At 42.9% G+C, this 23359-nt stretch overlaps 1 protein-coding gene across 5 annotated transcripts in view; it reads right to left on the bottom strand.

Moving 5' to 3' along the window:
* The window catches only part of HHAT (hedgehog acyltransferase), a 352855-nt gene that overhangs the window by 324465 nt on the left and 5031 nt on the right, over positions 1–23359 (bottom strand). For 4 of the 5 annotated variants that reach the window (XM_070768646.1, XM_070768650.1, XM_070768651.1 and 1 more), the window contains exon 2: positions 9861–9993. In XM_070768646.1, the coding sequence (XP_070624747.1) occupies positions 9861–9951 (91 nt within the window). In that variant the 5' untranslated portion in view covers positions 9952–9993. Of the gene's footprint in view, positions 1–9860; positions 9994–12461; positions 13053–23359 lie in introns of those variants that run through there. The other variant, XM_070768647.1, reaches the window with a different exon arrangement.

Genomic DNA, 23359 nt, shown 5'->3' on the forward strand with positions numbered 1-23359 from the left:
ACAAAGATCAAGGATAAATGCAGCCCCACCAGGCTGCACATTCGGAGCCTCAGCTGTGTCATGACACCCACTGTCCTTGCTGGCTATCTAGACAGGCTTGCCTCCTGCAGGGCCTAGGCACTTGGGTCCTTCCACAAGGCTGTACTAACTGCAAGGCCCCTAGCAGCCCTCTCCATGAGCAGCGAGCTCCCTGGTTCCAAGGGCAAAGCCACCTGTTCAAACACAGGATTGGTAGCCTTCATCCCCATCCTGAACTGGGCCCCAGATAACTAACCAGCCATCTTGCAACCAAACTCCTCTAATCACAAAAGTAAGTGGCAAAAATTACTTCCAGATTGGCAAAGCCCATCCTTCACGAGAGGTCCGTGTGTTAAATGAACAACATGAAAAAATTCATCTATAAATGAGCTGCTGTATCCTTTTCTCATAAGCTGGGATTAGTGACAAGTGATAAGACCAGGCGTGCAAAAGGAACAAACTAAAGCCCCAACATGAATATGCTCGACTACATTTGCATCCCAATTTAAGACCACCTACCACATATATATAAAAGAAAGAAAAGAAACTGGAGGCAGTAATTCAAATAATTTGCTCCATATTTGCTTAAATATCAGGGCTCCCTGGTATCACAGAGTTTATCTGGAAAAACGTTAATTGCTTGTCCCTGAAGATTAAAGAAATGAAAATAAAATATCTGTGAAATAACTCAATAAAAAGCACAGTTCCTTTTATAAAATGTCTCTAACTGCAGCTTTTCAGGAAGACAGCTATCCCATGAGAGGTGAACCTGGGCTCTATAAAGCCAAATGACCTAAGATAGCTGCTATTCATGAGAAAGTAATCACCGATAACAGAAAAATGGTAGAATTTATGAATAAATCCAAGAGCTTGTTCTTCAAAAAGAGAATCAACCTATCAAATAGACAAAACCTTAGTAAATTTCCTAAAACAGGAGAAATGAGACACGTGAGATTCCAAACATTCTAAGAATATGATATATAATCATATGTTAGTACATTTGAAAACATCAATGAAATTGAAAAATATTAATGCCACCGACTTGAGAAGAAAACCTAAATATACCAAGAATCCTGAAAGATACTGAAAAGTTTTTAATGAATCTACTTAAAAAGAGACTTCATGGCTAGACAAATTTACAAGCGAATAACATCAAAATCTGATACTGTTTAAGCTGTCCCATATTATGAGAGGGGGAGCTTCCTCATTCATTTCAGAAAGTTAACAAAATGCTGATATTGAAATCTGCAGATGAAACAACAAAACTGTAGGCCAACTAATCTCATTTCAAAATTATTAATATTTTTTAAACAAGGAAACAAGCAGTGTATTTAAGAATACCCTAGTCACAGTAGGTTTGTTGTAGGAATCCATATAAACCATACTGGAAAAATCTTTAAGTGATATCAATAGGTTGAGAAAGGAAAACTATGTGATCATCTGAATAGATACTTTAAAAAATGGATAAAATTCAACATATATTGCTTATCTTAAAATTTTAGTAAAAGGGAGCTAGAAGTATACCTTAACATGATTTTTCCCCCCAGAGCAAAGCTTATTCAGTTATCACTAACAGTAAAGCAATACAGGGATTTCCATTAAAGCAAGGATTAAAATAAGGATAGCATTCTTTTCCAACTACCACATTGTTCTAGTAGTCCTGGTTAAGTAATAACAGATGAAGCAAAAAGTGAAAGTTGCTCAGTGGTGTCAGACTCTTTGCGACCCCATGGACTATGGAGTTCTCCAGGCCAGAATACTGGAGTGGGTAGCCTATTCCTTCTCCAGTGGATCTTCCCAACCCAGGAATCAAATCAGGGTCTCCTGCATTGCAGGCAGATTCTTTATCAACTGAGCCATCAGGGAAGCCCAGATGAAGCAGACCCATTATCATTATGTATGGATGATATTATCTAAATACAAAAACCAGGAGAAGCAAATGATAAATGTCAAACACTAAGAGAATTAAATAATTGTAACATAAAATAGAGAAACCAAAACAAACACCTTTACTACAGACCAGACATAATCAGCTAGAAATTACAGAAAATACAACTAGAAAACATCCCAATTACAAAAGGAAAAAAAGACTTAGAAACAATCTTAACAGGAATTTTAACAGGCCCTATTATGAAGACACCATGAACTTTTACTAAGGGAAATAAGAGAAACCTTGAGAAAAAAATACCATACTCCTTGATGAAAACACACAATATTATAAGATTTTTAATTACTTAAAAATTAATTTCTAGGTTTACTGTAATCCAATTAAAACCCTAATGACATTTTTTTCAAACTTGACCATTTCAAACACATATCTCGAAGAATAAACCAGTAAGAATAGCTAAGAAAAGAATGGAAATAAAGAAAAAAGAGTGGTAACTTACTCCACCAGATACTCAGACATTCAAAAAGCAAAAATAATTAAAACAGCACAGTGCTGATGTAAGAACTGATTGAAAAATCAATGAAACAGAAGAGACAGCCCCCGGAAAAGACAGCCCCCAAATTGTGTGTGTGCATATATGTGTGTGTGTATACATAAAAGAATTTAATAGATATAAGAATTTAGTACATGCTCAAGATTGCATTAAAATTCAGTAAAGAAAGACGTAGTTTATAGTGTTCAGTTATCTAGGTGGGAAAATAAATAATTCAACTCTTCACTTCATACCATATATCAAATACATGTGAGATGGACTGAAGAATAAAGGCTGAGACTACAATAAGATAGACATTCTCCAACAGAAAGAGTGTTAACTGACAAAGAATTCCTGGGGAATAATCTGGGTATATCTATCAAGAACCTTAAAATCTTTTTCATGTAGTTTGACTCTATAATTCCTCTTCTGGAAATCCTTCTGAGAAAAACAATCAGACACAAGAGTACAAACAGATTTCTCAGAAAATAAACAAGCATTCAACTCATGAAGTTGAAATGAGAAGGAGCAGAGCAAATCCAAAGAAACAATAAGGAAGGGAATAATCAGATAAGGGCAGAAATCAATGGGCTGGAGAACAAAAAGAAAGAATTAACAAACCTAACAAAGCCAAAGCTGAAAAGACTAATAAGATCTCTAACACAAGTGATCAAAGGAAAACAAAATAGGAGGGAGGGAGAAGAACAAGAGAGGAAGGGAGGGATGGAGTGAAGGAGAAGATGCAAATAAATAAAATATATAAAGAGATAAAAGCCAACTAGAGAAACAAACAAAAATTTAATGAGTGTTATGAACCACTATATACTAATCAAGTTGAAAACCTCCATAAAATGCACAGATCTCTAGAAAGCTACAAAATGTCAAAAAAGGGGCACAAGAAGAAATAGAAAATTTGAGTATAAACCAATCGGTAGTAAATTGAAATAGCAGGCTAAGACTTTCCCTTCCAGATGCCTTTCCAGGTGATCTCCTATCACCAATGGTTTTTCTCTGATGAGAACTCAACTGTTTTCATCTCAAGAACTGCATTAAGCTGATACGGACAGCAAAACTTCAGGGCCCTCTCTTAGGCAGAGGCATTCATTCTTTCAAGGTTAGTGCGTGGCTCACTGTAGCTTTCCTCAAATTAAGCGCAATCAGAGAGACATAAAAGTAATTTCTACATATTCTAAACCATAAGACACGAATGTAATGCAGCAGGTCTGGACGAGCCCCCATTCTCCAGAATACCAGGGGAGAGGTCACCCCGCACAGATCATCACCACCTCCCCAACCACCAGCACCCCCAGGCACTTGCATTTGACCTTGAGATGCCCTAAGCAGACTTTTGGTAGAGTTGGGAGGAAGGAGGTATGTGTGTGTTCTGCTCAGTCCCTGCTGTGGATTTACCAAGAGATCCCATTTGACTAGGGCTGTTAAAATCAGTCTGCTGTCCCTCATAGTTGGACAACCCTGCTACTGCTGATGAGGAAGAAATTAGTAAATTAGACACCACCTCTGTGCCCAGAGAAGTCAGCCATGCAAATGCCCCCTGGTGGCATTTCACTTAACAAATAAGCTTTGAACTTTTAATATGTTCTAGGCCCTGAATTTGCTTCAGAGACAAACACTGCAAAAAATTTCATAGAAGACGAGTTTTCCCAGTGGACCTATTTCCATAATGTGGGTTAAGCAGCACTTTTTCCTGAATTAGACAGTAAGACACGGAGCCAAGAAGACTCAACATCGCACCACTGAACACACTTTGGCAGGGGCATCTGGTTTCTGGCAAAGGCATTAGAGGAAGAAGACGTTTCTTGGGAGTGGCCAAACACTTTGGCACTGACATTAAAAGACAAAAGCATGAAAGATAAAAGAAGCCCCAGGCTAGGGTGTGGTCAGTAAGAAGTCAAACAGGATGACAGCCTCTGGATCAACCGAGGTGCAGAATAGTTTTGTACCCTCCACAGAAGGGTCCTCTCCCACCTCCGTCCCAGTACCTTTCACCACAGAGAAAGGAAAAGTTTTATTCCAGTGAGTTGAAATCTTAAGGTTTGAAGTTTTACCACACAATGGATAAAAGAGCTTCCCCTGTAATGCAAGCCACTTTAGGAAATTAAGTTATCAACAAACATGAGTGGCAGAACAGAATAAAACATTGGGTCTAGTGTTGGACAAACCTGTTCCATCATTTTTCAGATGTGTGGCCTTGGACAAGTGATATTTTTCAACTTTGGTATCCCTGTTTGCGTAAAGAACTGTAATACTCGTTGTGGTAGAGGCTCCTAAAGATGACCACCATCAATCCCTTCTCTCCCGGTCTATGGCTCCAGCCATAAAAAGCCATCTCTTTTTTCTGCTTGAATCCAAACTGGCCCTAAGATTTCCTTTGACCAATAAATGAGGCAGAAGTGACATATACAACTTTCTAGGTTGTATTCTAAGAGATCTGCAGCTTCTGGTTTTATACATATGCAATGCTCCTTCTTGAAAGCCATGTGGAGAACCATGTACAGAGAACTGTACAGCCTCCAGCGGAGCTCTTGACTGATACCCAATCATGTGAGTGAGCCTTCTTGGACATTTCAGCCTAGCTCAGCCACCAGATGACTGCAGCCCAGCAAACAACACACAAAGCAGAAGAGCTGTCCAGCTAGGTCCAATCCAGATTTATTAAAAACAAAGTCTCACAGGACATGAAAATCAGTCTATGCAGTCCATCACAACAGGCTGAAGAAAAACCACATGATCATATCAGTAGATGCACAAAAAGCACTGGAAAAAAAATGCAATATCCATTTACGACTTAAAACTCCAAGCAAACTAGAACTAAGAGAGGACCCTTCTTAACTGGGTAAAGAAATTTACAAAAACCTACTAACATCATACTTAATGGTGAGTAGCTAGAAGCTTTCCTGCCCAGATCAGGAAAAAGGTAAGGCTGTTCCTTCTCACCACTGTACTGGAAATCTTGCTAATGCAATAAGGAGAAGAACATGAAATAGAAGGTAAGCAGAATGTCAAGAAGAAATAAAATTGTCTTTGTATGCAGTTAACATGATTGTCTATCTAGAAAAAACAAAGAATCCACCTAAAAACTTCTGGAACTAATAAGCAATTGTAACAAGGTTGTAGGATTCAAGGTTAATACACAAAAGTCAATCGCTTTACTATATATCAGCAATGAACAAAATCTGAAATTAAAAACAGCACCCTCAAAAATGTGATATTTAAGTAACAAAATATGTGTCTTAGATGAGGAAAATAACAAAACTCTGACAAATGAAGTCAAATAACAAAATAAATAGAGATATATGTATTGCATGCTCATGGGTAGAAAGACTCAATACTGTCTAGGTGTCTGTTCTGCCATACTTGACCTACATATAGCCAATGCAATCCAAATCAAAATTCTAGCAAGTTATTTTGTAGATACCAGCAAACTTGGTGTCTTCTTGGTACAGATTCTAAAGTTTACACAGAGAGGCAAAAGACTTAGAATATACAACATGATATTGAAAGAGAAAAATAAAATTGAATGACCAATAGAATCCAACCTCAAGACTTTACTATAAAGCTGTGATACGCAAGACAGTTTGGTATTGGTAAAAGAACAGAGAGATCCACGCAACAGAATAGACTGCCCAGAAACAGACCCACATAAGTCTGCTCAGGCAGTCTTTGTGACAAATGAGCCAAGGTAATACAATGGAGTGTCTCTTCAGCAAGTGGTGCTGGAACAAATGAACATCCACGTACAAAAAAGAATCCAGACACACACAAGTGGATATCACAAATGGATAGCATAGATCTAAATGTAAAACACAAAATTACAAACACCTAAAGGATAGTATCAGAGTATGCAATGACTTTTTAGATAAAACACCATAGATACACTTTTTAGATACAACACCATAATCCATGAAAGGAAAACTTGGTAAGTTGGGCTCATTAAAGTTAAAAACTTTTGCTCTGTGAAAGACACAGTCAAGGGAATGAGAAGATAAGCCACAGACTGGGAGAAAATACCTGCAAAAGAGATATCTGATAAAGGATTATTATCTAAAAGATATAAAAAAACTGCTGAAAATCAACAATAAGAAAATGAACAATTTGATTTTAAAATGGGTAGAAGTCCTGACCTGACAGCTCACCAACGGACTATACAGAAGCGTATGAAGATATGCTCCACAGTACACATCGTCAGGAAAATGCAAATTAAAACAATCATGAGATATCACTACACACACACCACAATGGCCGAAATCTAAAACATTAACAACACCAAATGCTTACAAGGATGTGGAACAACAGGAACCCGTTTTTGGTGAGAATGCAAAATGATATATAGCTACTTTGAAAGAAAACTGGCAGTTTCTTATAAAAAATAAACATACTCTTAACGTACAATTCAGCCACTGCTCCTCGGTATTTACCCAAAGGGAGTAATGGGTGTTGTAATGTCCATACAAACACCTTCATACGGATTTAACAGCAGCTTTATTCAGAATTGCCAAAATTAGGAGGCCACAAGATGCCTTTAAATCAGTGAATGAGTATTCAGACAATGGAATATTGTTCATCAACTATACTCAGACAATGGAATACTGTTCATCACTAAAAAGAAATAAGCTCTCAAGCTGTGAAAAGTCAAGGAGGAACTTAAATGCATATTAAGTGAAAGACACAATTTCAGATTCCAACTATATGATGTTTTGAAATAGGTCAAATTGGGGAATTCCCTGGCAGGCCAGTGGTTAAGACTTTGCAGGGGACCCAGGTTCTGATCCCTGGTCAGGGAACTAGGATCCCACAAGCTGCATGGTGTGGCAAAAAAAAAAATGTGTTTTTTTTTTTTAAATGAAAATAGGTGAAACTATGAAGATGGTAAAAGGATAAGTGGTTGCCAGTGGTTAAAGAGGAGGGAGGGATGAACAGACAGAGCACAGAAGATTTTTAGGGCAGTGAAACTCCTCTGTATATTATTGATATAATGATGCAAACACGTAACTTACATTTCTCAAAATTCACAGAATGAATAACACCAAGAATGAACCCTGCAGTAAACTATAGACTTCGGGCGATAATGATATATCAACACAGGTTGTTACCTGTAACAAATCTGGTGCAGGACGCTGGTAGTTAGGGAGGCTGTGCTTGTCTGGGACACCAAGTCCATAGGAGCTCTTTGTATTTCCTGCCCAATTTTGCTGTGAACCTAAAACTGCTCTAAAAAAACAGTCTATTTAAAAGGGGAAAAAACCTCACAGAATAGTGAGTGATAGCAAACGGCGGTGGTTGTTTTAAATCACAAAGCTTCAGGGCGATCTGTTATGTAACAACAGATAACAAAGACACCCCATTTATGGAGAAGCCTGATGACTAACTGCTAACACCCATTCTTTCTTTCCTCTTCTATAATAGAATCCTTCAGTTCCACTGGGGGGCGGGGGGAGGGGGGAAATGGCCTCCCAACCAAAGATTACATTTACTAGCTTCCCTCACAGTTGATGTGTCCACAGAGCTGGGATCTAGGGAACAGTACCTGGATGAACACGATAAAGGGAAATTTCAGGGTTATGCTCTAGAAAAGAGGATCGGTCCTCCCCATCCCTTCCATGCTTCCTGCTGGGAAAAGAAGTGAAGATGGCATTTGAGCTGGAGCAGCCACCTCATGTCATGAGAGAGGAACCATATGTCAAGGACAGCAGGGGAACGTGGCAGAAGGAGCCAAGGTCGTGGGTGCTCTCCAGACACCATACCATCCCTGACTACAGTCATTGCAGAGGCTGTGTTTCTGCAGCCAAGCCCGTCTCCCAAGTAATACACCACATCTCAGGGCCACCCTAAAGATGGAATAAGACAGGTACAGAATGAACCTAACAGGGTGCCTGACACAGAGCAGGTGAGCTCTGTGAATGTGGGCCCTGAGAGCTGAGAGCCTCCAGCAGAGGAATGCAGCTATTCGGATGGCCTTGACCCAACCATCTTCATCTACTTTCAACAGCCAGTCTCTGCGACCAAGCCCACAGCTCTGAGCGGGACACGTGTACAATGGGAGCGAGGCTGATCCCGCCGATGCAAACCAATCCCAGGGATCCATGTGGAGGCAGACACCCAGAGCTCAGCACTGCCAACCATGCTGCCCCAAACCCACCTTTGCCATTTTCAGTAAGCACAATTACTTTCAGCAAACTCTCCTACCTTCAAGATAAAGTCCAGACTCCTCAGTGAAAGGAGAAGGAAATGGTGACCCACTCCAGTATTCTTGCCTAGAAAAATCCCATGGACAGAGGAGCCTGGTGGGCTGCTGTCCATAGGGTCACAGAGTTGGACACAACTGAAGTGACTTAGCCTGCATGCATGCATTGGAGAAGGAAATGGCAACCCACTCCAGGATTCTTGCCTGGAGAATCCCAGGGACAGAGGAGCCTGATGGGTTGCCATCTATGGGGTCGCAGAGAGTTGGACATGACTGAAGTGACTTAGCAGCAGCAGCAGCCTCAGCCAAAGGAATACACAGAGTCCTTCACAACCTATCCCCACTCCTTGATCTAAGCTCAACCCTTGGCGCCCCCCTCCAAGCACCAGCGGAGTTCCCAGGTCATGCTGTGTTTCCTCACACCCCAGCGGCATGGCACACATTTGTCCGTTTGCCTGCAAACCCACCTCTGTCCACAGAGCCTCTGCCCTCTTCTCTCCTTGGCTGACTTCTATTCTTCCTTAAGACAAGGCTCACCATCACCTCTAGGAAACTGTCCTTGGCTATGGAAGAGACCACTCGTGGACCCGTTAAAATTCTCTCTTCCGTTCCTCCCCAGTATGGAAAGTTTTATGTGGCACACGGCCACCGAGTGAACCATAGTATTTCCCAGCCGACTAGCTGGGGCCACGGGAATTGGCACTGGTCAACTGGTGTGAGCAGAAGTGACATGGCGATGTTTATTCCAAGATGCCCTTAAAGGAAAGGAGGGTCCGTCCCTTTCCAAGGGCTTGCTAACAGTTCCTCTTCAACATGTGCACAAAAGCACGGCAGACAGCAGGACAAGAAGAGGAAGGTGGTCCGGGCCTCTGACACCGTGGGCAGCCTCCACGTGGCCGAGAGGACCAGTGGCGAGGGAGAAATTTAAGCGGTTACTACTACTTATCAATGCAAAGCACCTCCACGGCTTTCAGTGGCCACTGAACCGAACCTTCCTGCTTCAGAGGACCAGCCACGGGGTCATCTAGAAGATCCAAGATTACGGTGGAAACCCCCACTGACTCGGGTCATCAATTCAAACTGTCCACGACAAGGGGAAAGCAAAGCAGAGCTCAAGCCACCCTGCGCCCACGAGGCCGTCTTCCTGAACCTTCCACCTCTGAGCACTTCCGCCTCCACCTTGCTTTCCTGACACAAATTTAGAAAAATTGGGACCTTACCTCTGGAGACTTTGTAGACTTCATAGAAAGAATAGAAGTGGAAGCCTATGGAAGCTAACAGGTACAAGGACAGTTCCCACCGGGGCAGCATTGCTCCTGTGACAAAGGGTCCTGCGGCCCAAGCTGAGAGTTTCTAGGAAGAAAAACAGAAATAAAACCATAAGCCAAAAACGTACAGTAGAGGACAACGCCTCGTCACCATCGCCAGCTAGTTCCCTTGTTCCCCCAGGGACCATCACTTAAGACACAACCCTCCTCCCAGTGACACCTCCTGTGCCACGACCTCACCCACCTGGTCACATCTCACACACACCCCCCACACACACATACACACATCACACACACACATATATCATACATACACATACACATCACACACACATCACACATACACATCACACACAAACACATCACACAAACACACATACACATCACACACATACACACGTTACACACAATCACACACACATATCATACACACACGTATCACACACATCACACACACACCACACACACACACATACATAACACACATACACACACATCACTCACACACATATCACATACACATCACGCACATCACATACACACACATCACACACACCACACACACATGCATACCACACACACATCATACACATATCACACATATACATGCACACATCACACACATACAAACACATATCACACACATATCATACACACACATATCACACACCCATCACACACACACATCACACACACACATATCACACACACGTATCACACATACACATCTCACACATACACACACATCACACTCAAACACATCACACACCGCACACACATCACACACATCACACCCACACATCACACACATACACACACATCACACACACACACATCAAACACATATCACACACACATCACACACATACACATATTACACACTCACATCACACACATACACACACATCATACACACACATCACAAACATCACACACCTATCACACGCACATACACACAAATCACACACACACATATCACGTACGCATCACACACACATCACTCATACCACACACACACATATCACACACACACATCATACACATATCACACATCCACACGCACACATCACACACATACAAACACATATCACACACATATCATACACACACATATCACACACATCATACACACATATCACACATACACATCTCACACATACACACACATCACACTCAAACACATCACACACTGCACACACATCACACACATCACACTCAAACACATCACACACTGCACACACATCACACACATCACACCCACACATCAAACACATATCTCACACACACACATCACACACATACACATATTACACACTCACATCACACACATACACACACATCACTCACACACATCACACACACACATCACAAACATCACACACCTATCACACGACATACACACAAATCACACACACACATCATGTACACATCACACACACACATCACAAACATCACACACCTATCACATGCACATACACACAAATCACACACACATCATGTACACATCACACACACATCACTCATACCACACACACACATATCACACACACACATCACACACACATCACACACACATCACACACACATACATCACACACATATCATACATACATCACACACACATCACAGACACACATACATCACACACTCACACACATCACACACATACACACACACATGCATACCACACACACATCATACACATATCACACATATACACGCACACATCACACACATACAAACACATATCACACACATATCATACACACACATATCACACACCCATCACACACACACATCACACACACACATATCACACACACATCACACACACATATCACACATACACATCTCACACATACACACACATCACACTCAAACACATCACACACCGCACACACATCACACACATCATACACATACACACACATCACTCACACACATCATACACATATCACACATCCACACGCACACATCACACACATACAAACACATATCACACACATATCATACACACACATATCACACACACATCACACACACATATCACACATACACATCTCACACATACACACACATCACACTCAAACACATCACACACTGCACACACATCACACTCAAACACATCACACACTGCACACACATCACACACATCACACCCACACATCACACACATACACACACATCAAACACATATCTCACACACACACATCACACACATACACATATTACACACTCACATCACACACATACACACACATCACTCACACACATCACACACACATACATCACACACATATCATACATACATCACACACACATCACAGACACACATACATCACACACTCACGCACATCACACACATACACACACACATCACACACACCACACACACATCACACACACCACACCACACACACACACACACACCCTGCCTGCCCAGGGTGGGCAGGTCTTTCCCTTGAGCCCACGCCGCCCGCCTGCCTCCAGCACAGTGTACACCAGCCACGTCTGTCCTCACTCCTGCCACACCCGTCTCCCCGCAGAGCGGACCTTTAGAGAGCAGGGACCACGATGTGAGTCCACAGAACCCAGCACGGGCACCAAGCGCAGCAGGACGGGACCACCACAGGCTCCAGGAATAGCGGATTACTGTGCAAAAGCCTGAAGAGAAGGGAGCCCCAAGGGACTTCCCTGGGGGTTCAGTGGCCAGGACTCCATGCTCAGAGCACCGGATTCCACACGCTGCAGCTAAGAGTTCACACGCCGCAACTAAAGATCCTGCCGGCAGCCGAATACATACATACATTAAAAAATTAAAAGCACAAACCATCTCCAAGCCTCCTCTAACCCAACAGTCTCATCCTCCTCGCTCTCCCCTTCCAATGCCATTCCACCGTGGTTTTTAAGACTTGATTAACAAAACCACCGTGTCTTCCATCTTCCAGGTGCTTCTTAAAGGGAAGCTAACAGCACGATCCCACTGACAGGCTGTGAGCTGCCCACTCTGCACATGCAGTCTCCCTTCTTGCACAGGAACTGAAGTTTTATCTGGACACAAGGATGCTGAGCACATACAGTGTCTCCAAGGGTGGATATTGGAATAGTTCTGGCGCTGAGGCTGTGGTCATCCTCTTCCTGTTGGGTGGAGTTGGAACAGCCACCTTTAGACCAAGAGGGGAAAGCCGCAGAGAAAAGCAAGACAGAGGCGCCTCAGTTCCTGACCGCACGTACCACCCCGCCCACCCCACCCCACCCCCAAAACTGCCCTGGACCTCTTACATCTCTGGACTGTTACATGAAAGAGAAACGCATTCCCAGGTTGTTTAAGGCTGTGCCATTCTAAAGCTCTCTGTTACGGCAGCCATGTCTATACTCTTAATAAAGCAGGTAACAGGAAGTCCTAAAATTCTGCAAATTAAATGATCAGTTCCCAAATGACATAGAGTTAGCTAAATGTAAACCCCTCTATGGCTGTCATTGCTTTACTTAAACCTCTCACATATGTCAAAGTCAAATTAAAACAAGCGCAAAAAGTTAAGCCCCCAGCAAGCACGTCTAATACGTGACAGTAATGCCAAAACTTAGATCTCACCCGTGAGCTCACTGTATTTTCACAAGAGTTGGGTGAAGTATGTGCAGCAACGGAGGCAGGCATTTATAGATGATGAATGTGAACATGGTGAGGTCATTCAACCAGAAATAATGGTGCCAGGGCTCAAATCCAGGTTTTGAGACCCTTGGGCCCCCACCTCACCCCTCAGGGAAGGAGCCCCTTTAGTACCAGTTCACGGAGTTACTTGCCTTCAGAGTCTAGCTCAGAACCTACTACTCACAAACCCCTTTCTTCAGGGAATCAGAGCAAGAATGGATATAAACTTTCCCTTTCATAAAATATGAGGTCAGAAATTAGTGGTCCTCCAACCAGACGGTCCCCTGGTAATTACCTACAAGTTGCTGAGACATGAGTTTCTCCCGCAGAGCTCCTAGAAGACCCACAATCCGCCACTAGTACTTCCACGGCCAATCTCTCTAAGCCCTGGAATTTCAACAACACCTTCGCAGGATCCCCTAGTACTTTTCAGAACCACTACCCTTTGTTTTCGGAGAAGGCCATGGCACCCCACTCCAGTACTCTTGCCTGGAAAATCCCATGGATGGAGGAGCCTGGTGGGCTGCAGTCCATGGGGTCGCAAAGAGTCGGACACGACTGAGCGACTTCACTTTCACTTTTCACTTTCATGCATTGGAGAAGGAAATGGCAACCCACTCCAGTGTTCTTGCCTGGAGAATCCCAGGGACAGAGGAGCCTGGTGGGCTGCCGTCTATGGGATCGCACAGAGTTGGACACGACTGAAATGACTTAACAACAACAACAACCCTTTATTTTTAAATACCTGGCATCTCCCAGAATATGTTAAGATTTCTTTGGGGGACTTTGTAGGATATAGTAATTTTCCATTTGCTGCTACTGCTGCTAAGTCGCTTCAGTTGTGTCCGACTCTGTGCGACCCCATAGACGGCAGCCCACCAGGCTCCACCGTCCCTGGGATTCTCCAGGCAAGAACACTGGAGTGGGTTGCCATTTCCTTCTCCAATGCATGAAAGGGAAAAGTGAAAGTGAAGTCGTTCAGTCGAGTCCGACTCTTTGCGACCCCATGGACTACAGCCTACCTGGCTCCTCTGCCCATGGGATTTTCCAGGCAAGAGTACTGGAGTGGGGTGCCATTGCAATTTTCCATTTAGTGGTAAGTAAATTTTAACCTCTGGGCTTTTTTTTTTTTAACTTTTTGTTTTGTCATCATGGAAAACGCAAGAGAGTTCCAGAAAAACATCTATTTCTGCTTTATTGACTATGCCAAAGCCTTTGACTGTGTGGATCACAATAAACTGTGGAAAATTCTGAAAGAGATGGGAATACCAGATCACCTGACCTGCCTCTTGAGAAACCTATATGCAGGTCAGGAAGCAACAGTTAGAACTGGACATGGAACAACAGACTGGTTCCAAATAGGAAAAGGAGTACGTCAGGGCTGTATACTGTCACCCTGCTTATTTAACTTATATGCAGAATACATCATGAGAAACTCTGGGCTGGAAGAAGCACAAGCTGGAATCAAGATTGCCGGGAGAAATATCAATAACCTCAGATATGCAGATGACACCATCCTTATGGCAGAAAGTGAAGAGGAACTAAAGAGCCTCTTGATGAAAGTGAAAGAGGAGAGTGAAAAAGTTAGCCTAAAGCTCAACATTCAGAAAACGAAGATCATGGCATCTGGTCCCATCACTTCATGGCAAATAGATGGGGAAACAGTGGAAACAGTGTCACACTTTATTTTGGGGGGCTCCAAAATCACTGCAGATGGTGATTGCAGCCATGAAATTAAAAACCGCTTACTCCTTGGAAGGAAAATTATGACCAACCTAGATAGCATATTCAAAAGCAGAGACATTACTTTGTCAACAAAGGTCCATCTAGTCAAGGCTATGGTTTTTCCAGTAGTCACGTATGGATGTGAGAGTTGGACTGTGAAGAAAGCTGAGTGCTGAAGAATTGATGCTTTTGAACTGTGGTGTTGGAGAAGACTCTTGAGAGTCCCTTGGACTACAAGGAGATCCAACCAGTCCATTCTAAAGGAGATCAGTCCTGGGTGTTCTTTGGAAGGAATGATGCTAAAGCTGAAACTCCAGTACTGTGGCCACCTCATGAGAAGAGTTGACTCCTTGGAAAAGACTCTGATGCTGGGAAGGATTGGAGGCAGGAGGAAAAGGGGATGACAGAGGATGAGATCAATGGACATGAGTTTGAGTGAACTCCGCGAGTTGGTGATGGACAGGGAGGCCTGGCGTGCTGCAATTCACGGGGTCGAAAAGAGTCGGACACGACTGAGCGACTGAACTGAACTGAACAGCTGATAAACAATATTATGATCGTTTCAGGTGAACAGCAAAGGGACTCAGCCATACATATACATGTATCCATTCTCCCCCCAAACCCCCATGCCATCCAGGATGCCACAGAACTTACCTTGCCAGAGCCCTGGGTTTCCTTCTGAATTGATGACCTCTAATTGACCTTCCATGGGGGGAGGGACTGAGCATCCCACCTGCTGCAGGGCCTTCTTCCGCCCATCAGCACCCCAAGAGCTCTCTCCAATGTCTCATCCTCCTCCTGTCCCCACATCCAGCCCAAGGCCACCCCAGACAGCAACAACGTGTCCTTGGGGGCCTCTGGAGAGCTTTCTGCACAGTGTCTCTTCTCACCATCTCTTTTCTTAGCCCCAAGAGGAATTATATGCAGTACTCACTCTTCTTGCCTCACCATTCACAATCCCAGGAATGTAACCTCAAAACACCACCACCACACATGCACCCACTTGTCCTTAACAGATCTTTCTTCCTTAATAATTCTTTTCAACTCTTGTCCACTTATCTCAGGAAGATTGCTCTCTCCAGTGCTCTCCCCATCTCTGTTCATTTCAGCTGTGCAGAGAGCCAATCAGGGTAGGCATGTTTTAAGGGATTTAATGACACAACAGTATCAAAGAAAAGAAAGCTGCACCTTTGGGAATATAACTAGAATTTTTTTTTTTAATGTCCAAACTCATATATGTTCCTAAAGACTCAGAAAATACTCAAGTTTCTAATGTTTCAATCTTCTAAATACAATTACGCTCTTCTTTAGGCACAAGCTACCACAATGAAATTAAAGAAATCCTTACTCAAATGTGTAAGTGATGCCTTTTTTCTGTTTTTCATGCATAGATTCAGGGCTGCAGCAACATTATCAGTTAAGTGCGCATCCATGCAACAGCCTGGACTTCCCCTGTGGTTCACACGGTAAAGAATCCACCTGCAATGCAGGAGACCCAGGTTCAATCCTTGGGTCAGGAAGATTTCATGGAGAAGAAGGGAATGGCAACCTACTCCAGTATTCTTGCCTGGAGAATTCCATGGACAGAGGAGCCTGGCAGGCTACAGTCCACGAGGTTGCAAAGAATCAGACATGACTGAGTGACTTAACACTCACACATTCAATACTCTAGAAACTCATCACCATTTACATCATGATTTCTATAGGAAACAGCCAACCTACAACAACACAGCCTGTTTTAAAGTAGGAATCTACCTGATAAATCTATATAAAGGAGGTTACATTACTGATGTGAGAGCTAAGGAGGGTTACAGGGAGATCTGATGGTAAAGATGTGTCTGAGAACACTTCCACTTCAGAGGGAATACTGGTCAGGATGATAAGAAAAAATGTGGGTAGTTTAGGAGCCAAGTGGCAAAGGGTCTTAAACATATATGACTTTTAATTTTTGTGTGAAGCTTCAGGAAGACCTTTGACATGGTGGTAGCGTCAAGAGGCAGGGAGGTCAGCGATTCAGGCCCTTGGTAGCAAGTGGAGAGAAAGTTCTAGAACCATGCAACACAGTAGGAAAAATCAAGTTGCACATGGCACCAAACTAGTCCAGGAGGCAGTGGGGTGGAGGGGGAATAAGGGACCTAAAACAGCATCTCCAAAGCTGTTAAGACTATATTGTCTCAAAGTTGGTGTTACTGATGAGAGTAGGGAACTGGCACAAAGTGAAGACTAAGAGAGAAAATGCATTTAAGATTAGGCCTTGGAAGAAAACCATGGCAAAGGTTTTCCTGGGATTAAAGGAAAGAAGTCCGACTGGATGAACAAGATTTCTCTACCTTGTATTGGGTATAAGAGCCCCAGGCTGAGTAGTTCCAAAAAGTACTATATTTATCTGGGAACTATAGAACTCATGGGGCCCACATAATAAAACCTTAGCTGGAAAATGGCAAGGCTTCCTCCACGAAGAGAAGGTTTTCTATACTGAAGCAATGTACCTTTGCTTTCACGTTGTAATTTAACACTCCACCTGCTTTCAAAGATGCCATCCACTCTCATTCCCACCAGGAGGACTAACAGTTAGCTCGTTTTTCAGGGATCAGAGTCCTGCTCAGAGAAAAGACACAATCTGCCCAAGGATCCAGAGAAGCCAGCAAAGGAGAAAAAAACAGAACCTAAGTTCTCAACGCCCACTCTCTTAGGCAGAAATCCTGTTCCTTACTCTTGGCAGAAAAGGACAGTTCACTGTGCCAAAGCCTGAAGTGTACATGCACACAACTTCTGTAAGATGCTTTTCCCCAGCGATTTCCAACATCTTTTCAAAAGTCCTTTATCTTTACTGTTGCTAAGTACAACAAATGGATTCCAACACTTCCTCTTTAAATTCTTTCCTGCTCCTCACCCTTGGTATTTAGCACTAAATGGGGTCTAAATAGCACCTGGGCTTCCATGGTGGCTCAAACAGCAAAGAATCCACCTGCAATTCAAGAGACCTGGATTCAATCCCTGGGTCAGGAACATCCCCTGGAGAAGGGACTGGCAACCCATTCCAGTGTTCTTGCCAGGAGAATTCCACGGACAGAGGAGCCAAATATTCCCATGCACCAGATGACTTTAAAACAGCAACCTCAACATGAAGCTAACAATCTCCAGCACCATCACCATCACTATGCCCAACTAACTAAACTGAAATATTTCTCTACTGAGTTTGCTGCTGCTGCTAAGTCGCTTCAGTCGTGTCCGACTCTGTGGGACCCCACAGACGGCAGCCCACCAGGCTACCCCGTCCCTGGGATTCTCGAGGCAAGAACACTGGAGTGGGTTGCCATTTCCTTCTCCAATGCATGAAAGTGAAAAGTCAAAGTGAAGTTGCTCAGTCGTGCCAGACTCTTAGCGACCCCATGGACTGCAGCCTACCAGGCTCCTCCGTCCATGGGATTTTCCAGGCAAGAGTACTGGAGTGGGGTGCCATTGCCTTGTCCGATACTGAGTTTACCCAGAGTTAAGTAACAGCTGTACTCTAATACTGACTCATTGGGAAAGACCATGATGCCAGGAAAGACTGAAGGCAGGAGGAGAAGAGGACGACAGAGGATGAGATGGTTGGATGGCATCCCTGACTTGATGACATGAGTTTGAGCAAGCTCCGGGAGTTGGTGATGGACAGGGAAGCCTGGCGTGCTGCAGTCCATGGGGTCACAAAGAGTCGGACACGACTGAGCGACGGAACTAAAATGTACTCTAATAAGTAGTATTGACAGATTACCTTCTCTGATAAAGCACTTTAAAAGTATTCTTTCACTTCATCTCCATAACAGCTCTGAGCTTGGTACTTCTGGTACCCTCATTAACACAAAAGACCACCAAAGCCCAGAAGGATCAAGAAATCTGCCCCAAATCACACAAATCTAAGGAGCAGAGCTTAGATTCATACTCACCAAGTCTAATTCCAGAGCCTTCCTTCACCCACCTCCCTATTGTTCAAGTTCACCCGATTCATTTTTTTCAACATCTACGATGAAATCAATTCATCAGGAAAGCTAGAAGATAACAAGCTATACACATGCAAAAGAATTTAAAGTTACGTATAGTATAGATACTCCCAGGAAGAAAATCAACTAGATGTAATCCAAATACACAGGAAACATCTAACTCACACATTTCTTAAGAGATTTACTGAAGAAGACGAACTAAACCAAACTAATGTACCTCGGATATGAGGGGAAAGTCAGCAGTTATATAGAGATAAGGGTTGAGTAAACTTGAAATAGTTCCACATTTAGGAACAAATGAGCACTCTGGAAACCACAAAGTAATAAAGCAAAAGAAACTCATGCCCACTGAAATGACAAAGGCATTACAGAAAAGAAAATGCCATAGCAGAGCAATATTCTAGCACATTTGGAAAAAAATGTTAGGAGACTTTTACTCTTTTCCAGGTCCAACTTGTTGAAACAGAGACCTATTTTGCAGAATATAAATTACATGACTTCTACCAGAAAAATCAAGCCCAGATTCATGGTGTCTTCTCACAGTACAGTGTTCTCCCAACCTTGCTTAAGAGTCTCATTCTTCTACCCACATCCTTCTAAAGAGAAACACTTTCCTAAACCCAGAAAGGCTTCACCAATACATTGGAATGATCAGCTGTGATTGGAGAGGTCCACGGGGCTGGGCAAAAGTCTAATTACTGAATATTTAAAAATACGTTATCACGACATCCAAATATGCACCAAAATATTATGTATCAGCTATGTGTCACTGTGCAATAAATCACTCCAAAACACAGAAGCTTAAAATAACAAGCTGTATTCTCTCCTGTGATTCTGGGGGGTGGCAATCTGGGCAATGCTTCTGCAGATCTCACCTGGCATCAACTCACATGACTGTCACTGCCCTGGCTCAAGGCAGCTGGAGGGGACAATGACCTCACCCACACGGCTGGCACTTGGTGCCAGCCGTCACCTAGACGCCTCACTTCTCCTCCACGTGGGCATGTGTCCTCTAGGAGGCTGGCCTTCATAGCACGGTGGCTCCAGGGTCTTAAAAGACAAAAGCAAGAGGGGCAAGGTCTCTTAAGGACCAGGCTCCAGAATTCACAGAACGTTTTATGGTCAAAAGCTCAGTCCAGACTCAAGGGGGAAGAGGGAACAGCTTCCACCTCTTTACTGGAGGAGTGTGTATATGTGAAGCCGCTTCAGTTGTGTCCCACTCTTTGCGACCCCATGGACTGTAGCCCACCAGGGTCCTCTGTCCATGGGATTCTCCAGGCAAGGATACTGGACTGGGCTGCCATGCCCTCCTCCAGGGGATCTTCTCCACCCAGGGACTGACCCACATCTCTTGTCTGCTGCACAGGCAGGCAGGTTCTTTAGCGCCAGCTGGGAGTATCTTAAAAAGGGGCAGAGACATGGCTTACCTCACCAGGATGTTAGAATTGCTAATAAGTAAACTCTGGAGAGGCAGTGGGAAAACTACATCTCACTGGAGATCTTTATTAAGTAAAATGTCCTAAAGGCTGAGAGAGACATATATTTTAAAGAATTACCTTCCCAAACCAATTTCAAAATCAGTACTGTCGCCTGGTCTGATGGAGCCAGTTTGGGAATTTCTTTTGTTGGGTTGGCCAATATGTTTGTTCGGGTTTTTCCATAAGATGGTACAAAAAGCCCAAATAAACTTTTTGGCCAACTCAGTACAATACCCTACCTGACCATGTCCAGTAACACTGCAAAGCAGGGAAACTATTTCAAAGAAGTTCTTATTGTTAGCTCTTTTTTTTTAAACTGAGTCAAAATCTGCCCCTCCATTTCTCAGAAGCACTCTGCTACTAGACTTACTGTACCTGGAGAAACTAAAAGCACAGAGGCAGGATAGTGTGATAGTTTAAAGCATGGCTCTGGAGTCAGAACGCCAAAGGCTGAATCCCAGCTTTGCTACTTTCTAGCTGTGTGACCTAGTACAAGTTGCATGACCTCTCTGTGCTTCAATGCCCTTACTTATAAAATGGAGATGGTAACTATCTTCTGAGAGTTGCCATGACGACTAAATGCGTTTACAAAGAGACAGAACATTACATTGACCATAGTAGGCTCTAAAATGCTTATTTTTGTTGTCTTTAGTATTATTCCCACTATTATTAAGTATACTGAAAGAATAGTTCATTATTCTTGCCAATCATACTCATAAACACTGAAAGATAATTAATGCTATCCGCTCCACCCCAAGCCCTCTTCCAGGACAAACCCCCAGGCTGCCTTCAATCATTTCTTCCATGGCTGGGTTCCCAGACCCTTTATCAGCTGTCAGTTGTCTCTTTACAGTACAGGTACCTGGAGCTGAACACAAAATTCCAGGTGTGCAGAGCCAGAGTAGGACAAGACCATCATTTCTCCTCTTGGGAAACTAGACTTCAAACAGTGAAAACTGGGACTCAGTCCTTCATTCGACAAACATCAATGAGCTCCTACAGAGAATCAGGAACTGTGCTATTCGTGAAGACAAAATAGAAAGATTCTATCTGGAAGATCTGCCAGATATGGCTCCCCTAGAAAAATGTCCATGCCCTAATTCCCGAACATGTAAATATGTTACCTTACATGGCAAATTGACTCTGCAGATGTGATTCAGTTAAAAATGTCAAGATGGGGACATTATCCCTGATAATTGACATGGGCCTGATGTAAGCACAGAGTCCTGCTAAGAGGGAAGAAGGCAGGTCAGGGACAGACAGGAGAGAGGATGATGGAAGCAGAGGTCAGAGGGATACACTCTGAAGATGGAGGAAGGGGCCAAGAATAAAAGAATGTAAGCGACAGAGAACATTAGCAAAGAAAAAAAGACGCCTCCCCCTCGCCCCCCCTCCCCCGCCCCACCACACGGAGTCTCTAGAAGGAACACTACCCCGACAACCCAGTTTGGACTTCTGATCTCCAAAACTATAAAATAACCAATTTCTGCTGTTTTAAGCCACTAAGTTTATGATAATTCGTTACAGAAACAATAGGAAACTAATATGCCATCCCTATCCTCAATTAGTTCATGGTCAAGTGGGAGGAAAGTACTTCATTAAAAGGGTTTATATAAAATATCAGAATATTTTAATCTAATTGTTATAAACTAAAAACTTAAGCTGCAAGAAAATGAAACCTGAAAACAAAATTTTGTATTCAGTTCTCAACTTAGCATTTTTCAGCTTCCATCTCACACTGCTGTCAATCTTAATATCCAACATAACTCTAAGTCCTTTTATATGAACTGCCCTTGAGCCAGATCTCTGCTGTTAAAGATTGGAAGAAAAGCAGGCAGATGCATAAGCCCCTAGTTCAGAAAAGTTACTGATGTGATATTGTATCCCTTCCCTGGAAAATTCTCAACCTATTTGAAGCCTTTTTAATCACCAGAATCATGCTCACCACATCTTACACTCCCCAGATTAGGGGCAGCTGAATGAATCAAAAATTTTAATAATATATTTTAAGTGAATTTTGTATTAAAGTATGCTTAATTTTTTTTTTTTAAGTATAAGGCTTTCAAAAAAGCAAACTCATTCCAGTAATTACTACTTAGATAAAAAACGGAATCCCCTCTCTGTCCTTTCACTTCCACTAAAGGTGACCACTAGCACGACTCCTAACACCCTAGTTTATTTAGTTTTGTCCATTTTTGAACTTCCCCCAAAAAAAGGGATTCACAAAGCACTAACTCTTGCTGTGTCCACCTTTTTTCAGTTCTACCTTTGCAAGGCTCATCCACGTTGTGTGTTAAGCAGATTTGTTCATTCTCATTACTGTGGCGAATTCCATTGCATAAGCAATTTGCTTACACTTTTGTCCATTCTACTACTGATGAACACGTGAGTTGTTTCCGACTTCAAGCTATTAGGAATAATACTGCTCTGCACATACTATTACATGTCTTTCGGTGCAAATGTATCTGCCTTACTGTTCAGAGTTTATCAAGAACAGAGTAGCTCAGTCACAGGAGATGCATCTGCCCAGTTTTAGTAATGATACTGCAATACTGCAAAACAATTTCCAAAACAGTTATACTAACTTCCATACCCATCAACCATCATGTATAA

The sequence above is a fragment of the Bos indicus genome, chromosome 16, assembly GCF_029378745.1.
Source record: "Bos indicus isolate NIAB-ARS_2022 breed Sahiwal x Tharparkar chromosome 16, NIAB-ARS_B.indTharparkar_mat_pri_1.0, whole genome shotgun sequence".
NCBI lineage: Eukaryota > Metazoa > Chordata > Mammalia > Artiodactyla > Bovidae > Bos > Bos indicus.